Here is a 16,444-nt window from a genome sequence, read left to right on the forward strand (position 1 = left end):
GTTCGCAGAGGAAAGGAGATGTGGGAAGCAGGAATGTCTGAAAGCCATTGAATCATGATTTTGAGATGAAACTTCTCAAAATGCAGACGTGAGACAGATTTACATACACTAAAATATTTGTGTGGAGAGAGTAGATGTGAATGGAGAGAGAAGATAAGCAGCTGTAGAAATCTGATGGGCTTAGCTTGCCCACTCTACTCAGTGACTGACTTTTTTTTTTTTCCACCTTCCTGTGCTTTTAATGAAAAAAGAAAGAAACTTATTGTCTAAAGCTGATTGGTAGCTCTGTGGGGAATGTTTAGGAGCTACCAAAATTGAGGGATCCCAGGGAATCCAATTAAAGGAGAAGGGTAATTGTGACAAGGAGAAAACGTTGAAGTTGTTAGGATAGTGTAGCCGCCTGATCAGACTTGGAATTCATACAGGCCTCCGTGTCTGGTGCCAGGGAGAGGGCCTCGCATTTGGTTCTGTCCCAGCTGCAGTCATTTGATTGTGTTGGTACGGAGATCAACAAAAAGAAGAGCATTTCAATAATCTAAACAGGACCAAACAAAGAGGCTGAACAAAGGTGTGTATGCCACAGCATCAGGGAGGGGGTGGTGGAGGGAGAGATGTGGCCTGGCAGCGTTCCGAAGGTGGGAAAAGGCAGGCAGCAGTGCAGAGGAGTAAACATCCAGGGCCTGTGGCTTTGTAGCAAAAACAGAGTGGCTGATGATTTGTTATGGTGCTGTCAGCACATCCGTCCTCGTTTGGTTTATACAATGATTGTGCACTTGGCAAATAGTGGCGAGAACAGAGAAATATCCATTGAGAACTCTTGGATTGCTCTCAACAGTCGCCTCTGCAGTTCTGAGGGGGGGAAAAAACCATGGGTTCGAACCCAGAAACTAGGCATAGACTGTATTTTTTTTAATAGTTCCCTTTTTTACTTTTAGTGGTTAGTTGTCTATCGTCTCTCTATCCTTTTTGTCTCTCCCTTTTTGCATCCCACAGCCACTTCCACATATACTCTTAAATCTCCAAGCTCCTTCAGCCTCATTTCTTCCCCCTCTTAGTGGCAGCGATTGTTCAGGGCATGTTTATGGACCAGTCTGCAAACAGGAAACTCTACTTCCTGAAATGTGATGGGAGTTGAATGATACTGAATGGATAAGATGAAAATTTGAGAGTTAAGTGCTCTGTAAAGATCTCCAGCTAAAATGTTTTTTTTCTTTTTTTAATGGGAAGTGGAAAGAGCGCAGGTTAGTGAGTAAAAGCAGCTTCCATTTCACAGAAACCCAAAGTCAGTCCTTCTGAGAAGCTGAACAAACCTTAGTGTCTTTATTGAATTACAGTTTAGGATAATGACATTTACCAGCCAACCTATTTGAAATCATCCAGGAGAAGGAGTTTGGATTTAAACCGGGGGGCAGGAATGGATATGCGGATTTGCATTTCTCAGTATTTAAGTTTCTCCAGGGACAGGCAAGAGTAGCCCTTGTTTCCCTACGTTCTCATGCTTTCAGGAGGTGTAAACCATTTGGCCACAGATCTAGCAGAAACAGATATCTAGAGATAGGATGAAGAAGGAAAAACAAGTTTCTCAGGTCACTTAGAGCAGATATGACACGGACCTCACTCTTAGATGTCCACATGTACCTGTTATCCCCTGAGTAAGGACGTGGAGCAGGGAAGCTTTCAGTTGTCTTAGCAGCAGATACCTGATTGGGAACTGTCCGTTGGAAGGGAACCTACACCTCCCTTTTTCAGGATACTTCTTCCCAGAGCACTACTGGATCATGATTTAACAGTGCTTTGCATTCTTCTCTAGAGTTACTTTCCTGCTCTCGTGATGGCAAGCATCCTGGTTGTAGTAATTTTGGCTACATACAGCTTTGCAGTGAGTGATTTTGCTGCTTCAATTAAATACAGTTTCCCCCTCCTCCCCCCCCTTTTCTTCTCCCCAGGCAAGGAGAGCCTCATCACTGACAGTGGAAAGCTGTATGCCCTTGATGTCCTCCTGACTCGGCTCAAGTCTCAAGGACATAGAGTCCTTATCTACTCCCAGATGACCAGGATGATAGACCTGCTGGAGGTAGGAGAAGGAACCTTGGGGACCTAGGACACCTTGACATTTAATTTGCAAGAATCAGATGTCTGTGACTAATGTCCGTCCTACTTAATGGGAACCCAAAACTTGTCTTCGTGGTTTTATTGTCTATAAAGGGAGGAGAAGCAGCTCTTGGCAGATAAGAGAATATGCAAAGGACTTTTACCTCCTTCCCTACACCAGTGAAAATAGAATATCACCTACTCCTTCCTTTACTAGGGAAGGAATTCCCTAATTTAAAGGAGATCAGAGTTCAGGGATTACTTAAGAAGTCCTCTGAAATACTGTATGGAAAACAAGATTCAGGACTCTATATAAAAAACCAGAGAGCAGCTGTTCAGTCTGACTTAATGTAGTGGTCTCAGCTTGGCTTAGTATTGCATTCTCCTGGAGGAGCTTTAACAAATACTGATGTCTTGTCCCATCCTCAGAGATTGTTATTTAATAACTTTGGAATGAGGCCTAAGCATCAGGATACTTAAGAGCTCCTGAGGTGATTCTAATAGGCAACCAGAGTTGACAACCACTGGCTTATGCTGAAAGATACAACTTGTTTTACTGTGCAGGGCAGCTTCTGTTTCTTCAGTTACTTCTTTCTTCATGTTGTCTGAGTGAATGTTAATTACTTAAGGGAGAGGAAGTCATGGACATGGAAATAGGAGAGTGAAACTGAGGACAAATAATCACAAACCACCAGAGTTAGTGTTTAGTGCTAGAAAGTTGGAAAGCTGCTGGGGTCGGGGGGCTAAAGCACCCAGATGTAAGTAGTGTATCAATATTCGCATATTTTTCCATGGGCTTTTTATAGTTAAGGCTTCCTATTCTAACCCTGCGACTCCAGGGACTAGCTGGTAGTAAATAAGTGGAAATTGGACCATGATTACCCCTATCTAGGAATAAGGAAGTAGGGATCATATCAGCATAGAAGGAATGAAGGTTAGCGTAGGGAAGAGGTTTTTGGTTTCTGGAAGCCAAGCCTGGGTTGCTGAATTTCTCGGTCAATAATTTGGTAATTCTGTAGCAGGCTTTTTTTAATCTGGCAACTTCTTTTAGCAAGAGACATAACACATGATATTTGAGGTCACTTTAATCACTAAGTCTGGCATTTAACCCAGTGTTTAGCCCCTCAAATGCTGTCAACAGGCTGAACTTTCTGTTTTGTCCTATAGAATAGGTCACCTGTTTCTAAAGGATGGAAAAATGCTTATTGATGGCTGTAAATCACTGTAAGAGAAATAATTAAACCATTGTGTTTGATGTAGATCTTACCCGTGTTAAAGTCCTAACAGCAGTAATCCAGAATAAAAGGACTGCCTGCATCTTTAATGTTCTGTTCAAACCAAATAATGCCAACAGCCCAAATAATATGAGTAACTTTCCTTCAGTGGGATCCTCTTAAAGTGCACTTGCCTTGTCCTGAGGAGTAAGGGAAGTACAGATGAAGGAGTGGTCTTGCATTGTTGTGAATTATAGAAAAAGCAGTATGCTAAAGATTTTGTAAGGGAAGTGATGGATCTTTTTTTTTTTTCCCCAAGACTATGTCGGTATATTTTGGAGTCCTTAAAATTTGTTTCATGTTGAAGGAAAGTTCAAGAGTAAGTGGGGTAAGCTACCAAAAAATAGCTAGCTCTGAGAGCTGAAGGGGAGTGTAGATGGTTTAAATTTGAATCAATCCTACATTTGAGTTCCTCATTCTATATATTACACACTTCTAGGTACTCCGAAATACTACCGAAATAAGTGATTCAAAGTATGATAATGAGCTTTGTTCAGGATGAATGCTGTAAACCCTACCCACCAGGGTCACTTCCTATCTCTTTCTAATCCAGCAGGTTTTTGGGAGAGGTTTGTGAGGATGTGGACGTTCTGGGTAGGTTTTGCAAACATGGCAGCCTGAGAATCTTTCTAAATATAGTTGTATCTCTCTATGGGGAATTCTAAATTAGGGAAAACTGAATTTCACAGCTGCTAACATTCCTTAGCCGTATGGATAACATGCATCTAGGGTGCTGAAGCCAGAAAATGTTGCAACTGTTCACGTGTTTTACTGAAACTGTTGACTAGTTTTTTTTTTTTTAACACTATACTGTTCTTTTTCCTTCAACATTACATTTCCTAAAAGTTCATTTGTTCTTTCTTTTTTCTATTTGTTTTAATATTGTTTACTCATATGAACCACATTCTGTATTTCAAGGGGTTAAATCCTCAAAATTTATTTTGTGGGCATGGAGTTAAAATGCCCGCAGTGCTTAATATATGTCTGATCATTTATTGGAATGTAAATGTATTGTGGATCTTAAGGGCAATGCAGGATTAGGTCTGCATTTCTTTACCATTTCAAAGAGTTATTCTGGGTTTTTTAGTCATTGTCATAATAGAAGCTTTCACTGTAAACATTCATTAGAGCCGTGTTTCAGCTTTAAAACATGACCTGGCATGTGAACCTAAGGGTCATGTTATAGAAAGGCCCTTCTGTATAGATGCTTTCCCTTGAGTACACTTGACATTTTCTTTAAAAAAAAATACCTTAACCCTTGCCTTGCTTCTTCATTCTCAGATGTGTTGTGGGTTTTGTTTGGTTGGTTAGTTTTAGATTAAAAAAATTTTTTTTTTCAGGATTCTCTTTTTTACCTTGACATCTTACACTTTGTATATCAAAGAGGGAAAGAAAAGCTTCCAATAGATCAGAAGTTAGAAACTCATGTGGGGGCATTGAAGCTTTGTTGTGTTAACTGTAGAGCACATCAGCATCTCTTTCATCCAACAGCCTTTTTGGGCTTTTTGTTCTGTGCCTTCACCTTGGCTGTTTGTTTCTAGGACTCAGAAGAACCAAAAGACGGTAAAAATCCACATACTTCTGTATGACCAGTTTTCCATTTTGGGAGAAATACTAGTTCTGGGCACTTAGTATTTGCTCAGTATTTTTTTGAAGTGATTGATAGCCTCTTTCTCTTGGGCAAAAATCTGATTTTAAGTTTCTTATGAATATATCAGATCTTATTCCAAAAAGAATTCTGTATTCAGAAATGTCTTATTCTTTCCCATGGTATCTAAATACTATTTCTGGATAGGGGATAAAAAAGCAGACTGCTAAACTTCCAGGGCTGGGAATTTTTAGTGTACCACAGGGAGTAGTCAAAGTCATAGATAGGGGAGGTTATGCTATCACTAAATGTTATGTTACGGATTTATTTTACATTTACTGAGTCACCTGTAGGGTCTTTGCTGGTGGGGTGCTGTGAAAGCAGACATGGCCTCTGTGCAGTTGGGATGGTGGTATCCAGCTGGATGTCAGACAAAACTCCTACAGCCACCATTTTTACCCTAGTTTGGAACCTCCCCATCCCCTACCACCATATTCTGACAGTTGCAGAAAGCTTTCAACTCACTACAGATGACTTACATCATCTCTGCGTTGTCTCATTTGAGGTTCATTCCTGTTGCATCAAGCAGCTGAGTCTGTAGTTAAAGGAAATAAGTGTCAGTATTTTCTATCCAATACAAAAGTACTGGGAAAAGTCAGCCAGCTGGTACTGTTTGTGGTGTGATTGCTAAGTACTGAAACCCAGACAAATTTTGTATTGTACCAGTGTATGAAAATAGTGCAATACAGAATTAAATCCAGATAATATATAGCTAATGACATTTGAGATGCTAGGATGTATAAATTGGCCAGTCAGGGGCGCCTGGGTGGCACAGCGGTTAAGCGTCTGCCTTCGGCTCAGGGCGTGATCCCGGCGTTGTGGGATCGAAGCCCCACATCAGGCTCTTCTGCTATGAGCCTGCTTCTTCCTCTCCCACTCCCCCTGCTTGTGTTCCCTCTCTCGCTGGCTCTCTGTCTCTCTGTCGAATAAAAAAATAAAATCTTTAAAAAAAAAAAAAAAAAAATTGGCCAGTCAACAAGTACCTCACTTGGTTAGGATTCATCCTGAACAGACATTCTATCATTTATGAGCTGGCTTTTATTAAAACTCCCAGTTACCTTTGGGAACTGTGATTCGAGCATACTGGGAATCTGGGTACTAAAACTGCCCCACGGAATGAAAAGCAAATTGGGGTCACTGTTAACTAGCATTTTGATTAGGCTTTAGGAATGATGGAAGGAAATGTGTCAGCTTCCAACCACATCATATTCTGTTTCATTTCTTTTCATGCTGAGCATGAGGAAGGCATTGTGCTTGGGCAGATGTGAACATAAGTTAAATGTGGTCTTTGACTTCAAGAAGTGTATCTAGTGGGGCGCCTGGGTGGCACAGCGGTTAAGCGTCTGCCTTCAGCTCAGGGCGTGATCCCGGCGTTATGGGATCGAGCCCCACGTCAGGCTCCTCAGCTATGAGCCTGCTTCTTCCTCTCCCACTCCCCCTGCTTGTGTTCCCTCTCTCGCTGGCTGTCTCTATCTCTGTCTAATAAATAAACAAAAAATCTTTAAAAAAAAAAAAAAAAAGAAGTGTATCTAGTGGAGGATATATCTCACACACACACACACACACACACAGAGCTGTCAAGTGTACCCTGATACCAGTGCCCAAAATGAACCATTAACAGAGCTGAAGATAGCAAGATGGATACGTTTATTTCTAACTGGGTCACTTGAGGAGGGGTTCCCACTGATAGTAACTTAAATAGAATTTTAACCATCAGCGAGAAGGGCATTCCAGACTAAGGAAGCCAGATGTAAAAAGGCACAGAGATGGGAAGGTATAAGACATTTGGGGCAGACTAGCTCAGTGTGACTGGAGCATATGGTGTAGGAGAAAAGGGAATAACACACGTAGGGTGAAGGCAGATTATGATGGGCCTATGTATGCCTTGTAATTAGGTCTTGCTCCACAGGATTCTTTGTATTAGATAAGGGAAGGGTGGCTGCATATTTCACTCATTTGGTGCAATTACAACTGTAATAGAGACTGAGAGGAGTCTTACTTTTTGCTGGTGATATACCCCAAAGATGGAAAGTGGCATGTTCAGGAAATAGTTACACCAGTTCTGCAGGTTTGTGGATCATACTGAGTCTTTCCCCCAGTTTGTTTTGGGAGAGTGAAATTGGGTTGAAGTGAATAGCAGAGGCAACTTTGAAAGAGAAAAGAAGACTCAGAACGGAAGGTTCAAGTTAGAGACATACAAACATTTGCCTTTATTTTTTCAAATGCCCAGTTATCCTTTTTTTATGATGATAGTGGGTGGAGGTTATGAGCAACATGTATTAACCTTTGTGGCTTCTCCCCGACACACTACAACCATCTTTTTTTCCCTGGTGGTGGTGAGCTTCCGTTCCATGTGGAAAGCAGTAAAGGGATTAAGCGAGAGGCTCCGGCACCAATTAACTTGAGTTCCAATCCTAGCTTCATTACCTGCTGCCTATGTAACGTTGGAGACCTTACTTAACGTCTGTTATGTGGGAGGGCCGATAACAACACCTATCCTAAAGACGACTATAGTGAGGATTAGATAGGCAAAACCAGGTAAAATGTACAGAATAGTGTTTGTCACTTAGTAAATGCTCAGTAAGTGCTAGCCACCATCATCATCACTCCTTCAAGATGAACCTGGTCCCTTGTAATACACCACTGGGTGTGTGAGTGTTTGCTTTTATTTAACGTACTTTAAAGGAGTGAGGGGTACTTATGGAAAGTATTTTGAATTATACTGATACCTCTGCAGCTACTGATTTAAAAGTAATTTACAGATCTGATCCGGAGCCGACTTGTCTTCTCAATGTGTATTCCAGGAGTGGTTTTCAAACTGGTAGGGTGGGATAGAGGACAGGAAACGTAGTAGAGATTGAGCAGATGGGGCCCTGGACTTCCCCTTCTTCATCAACCAGAGTAATAATGCTTTTTATCAATTTTATATTAGAGGGGTTTCTTTTTTTTTTTTTTAAAGGCTTTATTTATTCATTTGAGAGAGAGAGCATGAGCAGGGGCAGAGGGAGAGGGAAAAGTAGATTCCGCTGAACAGGGGAGCCTCACACAGAACTCAGTCTCAGGTCCCTGAGATCATGACTTGGGCCAAAGGCAGATGCTTAACCAACTAAGCCACCTAGGAGCCCTTAGAGGGGTTTCATACAAGATTTCACTTGGAAAAAGAAAAAGTTCCAGTTCTTTTAAAATAGTATAAGGATATTATTCTGCAACAGTGTTTCTCAAACTTAAATGTACTTACAAGTAATACGTGTTAAAACACAAATTCTGATTCATTAGTTATGGGGTATATCTTTCAATTCTGCATTTTTTTTAAAAGTAGGTTTCACACGCAGCGTGGAGCCCAACACAGGACTTGAACTCAACAACCCTGAGATCAAGACCTGAGCTGAGGTCAAGAGTCGGATGCTTAACTGACTGAGCTACCCAGGTGCCCCTCAATTCTGCATTTTTAACAAATTGCAGGTGTTGCCAGTGCCGCGCATCTGAAGGCCGTGCTGCAATAGCAAGATTCTGAGGGACCCCGTCCTGCCTTCTCTTTGTAATGGTGGTTCTCAGCTGCAGATATAGGGTATCTATTGCACTCATCTTTGAGCTTTTTAAAAATAAACCAGTCCGGGCCCTATCCCAAACCTACAGAGTCTGAATCCCTGGGGTGGGTCCAGGCACATGTATTTTTAATCCTGGTTGAGAATCACTATTCAAATACCAAGAGTACATCTTGTCCATAATCCCTTTGGCTTCTTCAATAATTTTTAAAAATAGTATCTGCTAGGACTGTATAGCTCTCAAGACTTCCTAAATGTTAAAAGCCATAATTTTTATTTTATTAGTTCAAGCAGTGTTAGAATTTACTTTGCTTAGTAGTTATTGATCCACAAGAATCCACTTGAGACTACTCATGTTCATATTTATCTAATTAAAGGAGGATACTAAATTATGAGACTTCTGGAAGAAGAAGGTCTATATTTGGTTTCTCTTCTCTCTTTGCTTCTTTAAGTGGAGCAAAAAGAATTGCTTTACCAGGCTCCAGGAAATTTAATCATACTGGTGGATCATTTTCTAAGTCTTTCCTAAATACCAAAAGGGACTTGGATAAGAGATAGCCTTGTTGTCTACAGAGTACCTTGTGTTAGGAAGGACTGGATAATGGTTCATCTTTCTGTTCCATAAGCCTTCTTTAATGCACGGGAGTGTTAAGCATGACACAGTTCCTACAGACCATAGTAAAGTCATCCAGCAAGTGACCATAGTAAAATCAGCCAGCAGCGGTCCTCAGACATGGGAATGAACTACAAAGAGTTGGGGCATGACTGAAACTATATAAAATGGATCTTAGAAAACCTTATGATGTAAAGATTGTTAGATGGAGATATATATATATATATGAGATAGATTTTTAAAATAAATTTTAGAGGGACACCTGGCTGGCTGAGTCAGAAGGGCATGTGACTCTTATTTCAGGGTTATGAGTTCAAGCCTCACGTTGGGTGTAGAGATTATATAAATATACATAAATATTCACAGTGCTATGACTTATCATTTATTATTAGCATTTGTGTTCTGATTTTAACAAAATGGAATTTGATTTTTAAATCTTTAGATCTTTTTAGATCATAGGAAAGCTGAACTAAGCATAGAAGTGGTCTTGAATTTGGAGTTTGAGGTCTTGAAATTAGAGTTTGAAAGAAATGAGGCATTTCTTTCCAGAGTAAATGAAGTGTCTTTTCTAAACCACCGAGAATTTTAGAGACACATCTAAAATAGCTTTGGGGGGCGCCTGGGTGGCACAGCGGTTAAGCGTCTGCCTTCGGCTCAGGGCGTGATCCCAGCGTTAGGGGATCGAGCCCCACGTCAGGCTCCTCTGCTATGAGCCTGCTTCTTCCTCTCCCACTCCCCCTGCTTGTGTTCCCTCTCTCGCTGGCTGTCTCTATCTCTGTCAAATAAATAAATAAAATCTTTAAAAAAAATAAAATAAAAATAAAATAGCTTTGGTATAGCCAGAGTTTGTGAATGAAGGAAATACTTAATTGCTTTTTTTAATCTCTGCCTTTATCTTTTAGCTGTTTTTCTGTGGTGTGAGGATGTAGACATTCCTCTATTCTGCTTTTAACTGCTTTTTTCATGTCCATTTACTTGTTGTTTTGAAGCTATTTATTGAAATCGGATCTAAACTCATCTAAGCCTTTTGAAATCCCACTGCTGCCCTGGGTAGGAGAGCCAAGGCTTAAAGCAGTAAACGGAAAAGCTGCACTTCTGTTGCCTCAGTAACAGGCTCTCTGTAATCAGCGTTGGTTTGATTATGGTCTAGGATTAGTATCTCTGGTGTCATGCTGACCTTGACATATAACTGATGTCAACAGTAAGTTCTCCAAGATTCATTCATCAGTGCTTACTGAGGTTAGGAGTTCTGGTTCAGAAGGCAAGAGTGCCTGTGCAGAAAGCCCACCTTGTGGTAGAAGTCCAACCTGCACATATCTCTGTGTAGAATCGAGTAGTTGGGTGTTCTGGATGGCAGCATCCCTGATTGGATTAGCTACCAAGCTATAGCTAGTCTCTAAAAACTATCCTCATGCTCTCATTTTTCATCTTTTCCCCTGAATCCTTATCTAAAACACCCCTTACTCTTCTGCTATTAATCCAGTCCCATTATACCGCCATACCACTAAATATGAACTTGAAACTCTCCTTTGAATATGTCCTATCCCGCTTTGATTATCAAAGCCCTTAAAGAGCCACTTCAGAAAGAAAAAAAGAGTAAAAATATATACAAACCACAATGAAGATGTTACCTCGATGAGGTTGTCTACTTTGTCAACCAGCCTCGCCTCATAGGTACTCTAGCCAGAGACCTCTGTCAAGCCATTAAAGGAGTTTTGGTACTCGCTTGCTCTGAGAGTGGGCTGCCACATGCACTGTACTGGCCGTCCCCAGCTCTAGCAACCTTGTGTGCTCGGATACCCAGCCAGGTATAATAAGAGCTACATAAGAGAATATTGCAGTAAACGAACATTTGACCGTAGAGAATTAACACAGACATCTCCCAAATGTAGAAATAACTGGTCTTTTTCAATAGAAAAAAATTACTTTAGAACTGAAATAATTGTTTCATGGTGTTTCTTATAAATGGGCAGCTGTGTTGCGTTTTGGATAATGGTTCCTCTACAAATGGACTTTTTGAAATGTAATCCATATAATCGGGTAGGAAAGAGGAAATCAGTGCTCATTTGGACATCATCTGTAAGAGGAATTGCAGCTTTTAAAAATGGCATTATGTTCTCTCCATTGCATCTCTTGAAGTTTTTTCTCCATTCTTTAAAATTGTAATTCCTCTTACAGGTAATGTCCAGAACATGCTCTGCCATGGAAAGTTACCTTGTCTTCTGTTTACTCTGATGCCTAGCCTTCACTTAACGAGGATGCGTGCCCTGCTGGGAGAAGAAAACTTAGGCTGTAAACTCAAGGATATTGGTCAGCAAGGATATGTTGGGGAGAAAAACACTAGGGCGAGTTACTTAGGGAAGGAAAACTAGATATTCCATAGCTGTGAGAAATATCTGGTCGCTGACTGAAAGGCCATTTTTGTTTGGAAATTTCATTTTATTTTGTTGGTTTATTTTTATGAAACCTACTGAAATCTGCAGGAATATGATTGGTTTCCAAGTTGAAATTGAGGGTGGCTGTAGTCTTCACGATACCCCCAATTTTCATATACTGGCAGTAAATTCATTTACAAGTTAAGTTCTTCTGCTTTTGAGATTACTTTCTTCTTACTCAGGGTATAATGACTTGCCCCCAGTAAGGATGAGGTGGAAGGTGGGTAGAGATTGTGGGAATTGGAATACAGTAATTTGCATCTGACTTCTGTTTGTTTACTCTGATTGGCAGGAATACATGGTTTACAGGAAGCATACCTACATGAGGCTTGATGGCTCATCCAAGATCTCAGAGAGGCGGGACATGGTTGCTGATTTTCAGAACAGGTAACGTTAATAGAAATTACGAAAATTCTCACTTGATTTTCCTTTAGTGCTTAAGATGATGAGTTTAAAAGAAATGTCAACATATCTCATATTGTTAAGCAATCATGATATAGTCATTTTAAGAGGTAGGTAAATCGGTTTATATTGGTTCAGATCTATTTGTGTGTGGGAGAGAGAGAGAAAATGAATACTCGATAATTTTTGTATTCAAAATATGCCTTCTTACCAAATCAGCACCCTTTTATTTGGGCAATAAAAGAAATTATTTCTGTGTATGAACCAAGATCCTCCTCCTTTATATGGATAATATATATGTAGAAAGAAATCCACAATGCTGTATTTCTAAATGTTAACAGTGGCTATTCTGAATATTGACTTATAGTGGATTTTAAAGAAAAATACCTTCCTTTCTCCTGCTCTTCCTCCAGTACTGTAGTAATACTACCGTGTGGCAGACCGCAGTGATGCACAGTCCACTCAGCTGGCAGCTCTCAGTTACAGTACTTCTCCCACCTGATAATGAGCCTATGAAATTTCAAATACCGCCTGCGGGATGCTGATGGCTTACAGAGCCATAATTATCCTAAGTGCGGGTTCTCACTGTAATAAGCAGAGTCTGGTTACTGCACCCTCCAAGGAGAAAGCCAGACTCCACTAGCCAGGAACAGGGCTGCTGACCTCCACCCTTGAATTTTCTTCCTTAGACCTGGAATAACTAAATAGAGTAGATCTTAGTGTGCTATAAATCACAACAATTCTGAATTTTTGGACTTGAATCGCATAGGTTTGTTAATATTTAAGTTTTAAATTCTTGGGAAGAAAAGTAAGCACATAGTCATTTGTATTTAGGTTATAATTTTTAATTTCTTTCATTTCAGTTTTAAAGCATGGTTTACGTCAGATATAAAACAATTTAGCCTAAAGCAAATTCATAGTTCAGCATAGAGTGCCCTCTGATTGATAATTTCTGCTATTGCATGCTGCTTTATAATGAAGCACAAGGAAGGAGATAAAACCTGTTTTGGTTTAGTCTTACACTCAAGCCAGTAACTCCTAAATTGAAACTATACGGCTGAATTCGAGTGGTTGTGTAACCAACAATGGAGGGGGAGGAGGGGGAAGATCTGCTTTGAACCTATTTCACTTGGTTACCTTGTTGCAACTGTGTGGATGGCCTAACCATTCATTTTCTCTCTCCCACACACACATAGATCTGAACCTAGCAGAAGCTATTGGCAGATTCTTAAATTGATTATTTTAGACATGTATAAGTATGATACAGTTGACCCTCAGATAACATGGTTTTGAACTGTGCAGGTCCACTTATACGTGGATTTTTTTCCAGTAAATATAAAACAGTGCTATAAATGTATTTTCTCTTCCTTGTGCTTTTCTTAATAACTTTTCTCTATTTTATTGTGAGATTACAATATAAAATACACATAACATACAAAATATGTATTAATCAACTGCTAATATTATTGGTAAGGCTTCTAGTCAACAGTAGGCTATTAATAGTTAGGTTTTTGGAGAGTCAAAAGTTATATCCAGATTTTCGACTGTGTCAGGAGGTTGGCTCCCCTTACCCTCCTGCATTGTTCAAGGGTCAACTATAGTGTCTCCAAACCCCATCATGTTGTTATGCGCCCCCCAGAAAAATTTTTTTACCAGCTGACCTTAGTCTTTTCTTGATTCTGAAATCAAATGAAACATGTTTTACTTATTTCTTGCCTGCTTCAACTCTTACGTATATTCTTCTGGTCTTTAATATGTGTGTGGTTGCATTTACATGTTGTTACCATATTGTAGATATGATTGTGTGTCCTGATTTCTTCCACTTAACATTATATATTAAACATCTTCACGTATCATTTAAAAAGTCTTTTTTAATGACTGATATTCCATTACACTGTATATTTATACCAAATTTCTCCTGTTAAAATGTTGAGTGAGTATCTTTGTTTACAAAGTTTTATCACCATTTTAATTTTCTTAATAGAGATTCAGACAAAGAAAATTACTTAGTGAAGGGATATGCATATTTAAGACTTTGCAAATTATCACATTGCTCTGTAGAAAGTTCTGCCAGCGTAGAGTCCGACCAGAGCTGTAGTATGTTGATTTATAGTGATTTCAATCTTCTGAATTATAGAGGTACAGCTCTTCTTCTAGCTGACCCAGCGGACATGAGATCCCAGGCTAAGTATATTTTACAGTGGTCTTTTAGTGGAAAGAGCTAGTAGATATATCTAATTTATTACTTCTGAAAACTTCTGTTTAACTTGTGGAACAGCTGTTTGGGAAAATCCCAGTATCACACAATAGTTGTGAAAAGTTTAGCTCGGAAAGAAGGGTATTTTCACCATTAATTATATTGGATGTGTTTAGTAAATATTTGCTTTATACAGCTTTCTTGGGAAACCTTACTTAGGCTTCCAGACCCTACACTTGAGAGTTATTTAGAGAGCAGTGATTTTTATTAAGATTCAACATTTGAGAAATCATTATTTTAACACCTGTGTCTAATAATAGGCAAAATGAAAAAAAAAAAAGAGACTAATGTCTCCTTCCGTGCCTACATGATGAGGTAGGTAGTGACTGGAGTTGGAATTATGAGTAGGACATAATCTCTTCTTCTCATACATAGAGTTTGAACTGTGCCTATGCTGATAAGAAGCTTATCCAGCAGACCTCTAAATGGGAAGAAGTTATCAACTTCTAAATTTGAGTGGCTTATGTAGCCTAATATAGAGAAAAAGACAGGTGTTTTTGAAAACAAAAAAGCATGCCTTGCCAAATATTTTCATTATTATTAATGAAAAGACATCAAAAGAAAAAAAAGTAGTTTCAACTGGAGAGCCCTGTGGCTCAAAGGTCAGCCAGAGTAAACAAGAACTCCTATAAAAAGCCATTTACATTCCCTTCATACAAGATTTATTTATGAGGGATCCTTCCAGGAAAGAGTCCGACTGAGACTAAAGACTGTTTGGCCAGGATGTCCTGACTGGGCAACATTCAGAACATGTGATCAGTGCGTGATCCTAGAAGCCATTCACAAGGTCTTTTCTCTGGATTGCCTCGGCCTTTGCTTCCCTTCCTCCTACCCCATGACATTTACCAAATGGATCAGCCCCCCCCCCCCACAACATCTGATCCCTCAGAGCGACCCTTTGGAAAACATGAGAAAAAGTGAGTGTAGCATCAATTTTTCTTCCTTGGTGAGAGTGTTGTAGAGTTCTAGCCTCTTTCATTCTGGCTCTTTTTCAGTCATTGAGCAAATCTTCATTACAGTCAGGCTGCATGCCCGGGACTCTTTGGGTATTTTGGTGCAGAGTGGCCTCAGTGGGTCCTTAAACAAGAATAAGAGTGAGACCTAAGCATGTCTTTGCTACATGATTTCATAGGCTCCTTCACAGACCACCCAGAAGCCAGCTTGCTGAGGCCTGTTCCAGTGGAAACCCTGAGTTGAAATTCTTTTTCAGCCCCCTAGAGGGCACCCAGACCATCATGTTGCCTTCAGGGATTCTGTTTTCTTCCCTTTAGTCAGAACCCCCAAAACAGTAATTCACATTATCAATACTAGATTTATTAAGTTGAAAGGAACTTTTCAGCAGTTTGATTTAGATGTTTTTGTTTATAAATGATCCAGCAGTGTGTTCTAGGATGGACAGTAGTTTATTTTAACAACCCAAGGTTTCCATAGTCCTTATCTTTCCATTTCAATATGATAAAGTTGTCAAACCTTGCTGCTTACCATCTAACCTTATCATTAAAAGGCATCTTTTCAATACATAATTAATATCCAGAAAAAAGGTGTTTTCCACTGTTACATTTCTAAGTTTTGCTACTGATTTATTTTTACCTAGATTCCCTTCACTGCTTTTTTCTACATATGGTCCCTGTTTGTAATTGATTACCATATCTGGGGACTTACCTCTGGCTGTCCAGACTATGGAAATGACCTATCTTTCTGCCTCCACCCTCCCCCTTTTTAAAGATTTTATTTATTTATTTGACAGTGAGAGAGTACAAATGGGGGAGCAGCAGGCAGAGGGAGAGGGAGAAGCAGGCTCCCCACTGAGCAAGGAACCTGACTCAGGGCTCGGTCCCAGGACACTGGGATCATGACCTGAGCTGAAGGAAGACGCGTAACCCACTGAGCCACCCAGGCGCCCCATGGGGCTTGAACTCACGATCCTGAGATCAAGACCTGAGCTGAGATCAACAGTCAGATGCTTAACCGACTGAGCCACCCAGGCACCCCTGCCTCTACTCTTCCATATATTGCAGTTCCTAACTGCTTTCTACCTCCCTCCCTGTCTCATCTCCCTTCCCCCATGCCTACCCCTTGCTCAGGCTCTGGACTTCTTTAGGAATTAGCAAGAGTCCTAGCCTTTGGGTGGTTCCACCAGCTCTCACACAGGTATTGAAGAGAAGCCTTTGACCACTGC

At 40.2% G+C, this 16,444-nt stretch overlaps 1 protein-coding gene across 2 annotated transcripts in view; it reads left to right on the plus strand.

Moving 5' to 3' along the window:
* The window catches only part of INO80 (INO80 complex ATPase subunit), a 122,534-nt gene that overhangs the window by 87,311 nt on the left and 18,779 nt on the right, over positions 1-16,444 (plus strand). For both annotated transcript variants that reach the window (XM_034661138.1, XM_034661139.1), the window contains exons 27-28: positions 1,947-2,074; positions 11,899-11,993. In XM_034661138.1, coding sequence (XP_034517029.1) covers positions 1,947-2,074; positions 11,899-11,993 — 223 coding nt within the window. The remainder of the gene's footprint in view (positions 1-1,946; positions 2,075-11,898; positions 11,994-16,444) is intronic.

This window comes from Ailuropoda melanoleuca, chromosome 5 (assembly GCF_002007445.2).
Source record: "Ailuropoda melanoleuca isolate Jingjing chromosome 5, ASM200744v2, whole genome shotgun sequence".
NCBI classification, from domain to species: Eukaryota; Metazoa; Chordata; class Mammalia; order Carnivora; family Ursidae; genus Ailuropoda; species Ailuropoda melanoleuca.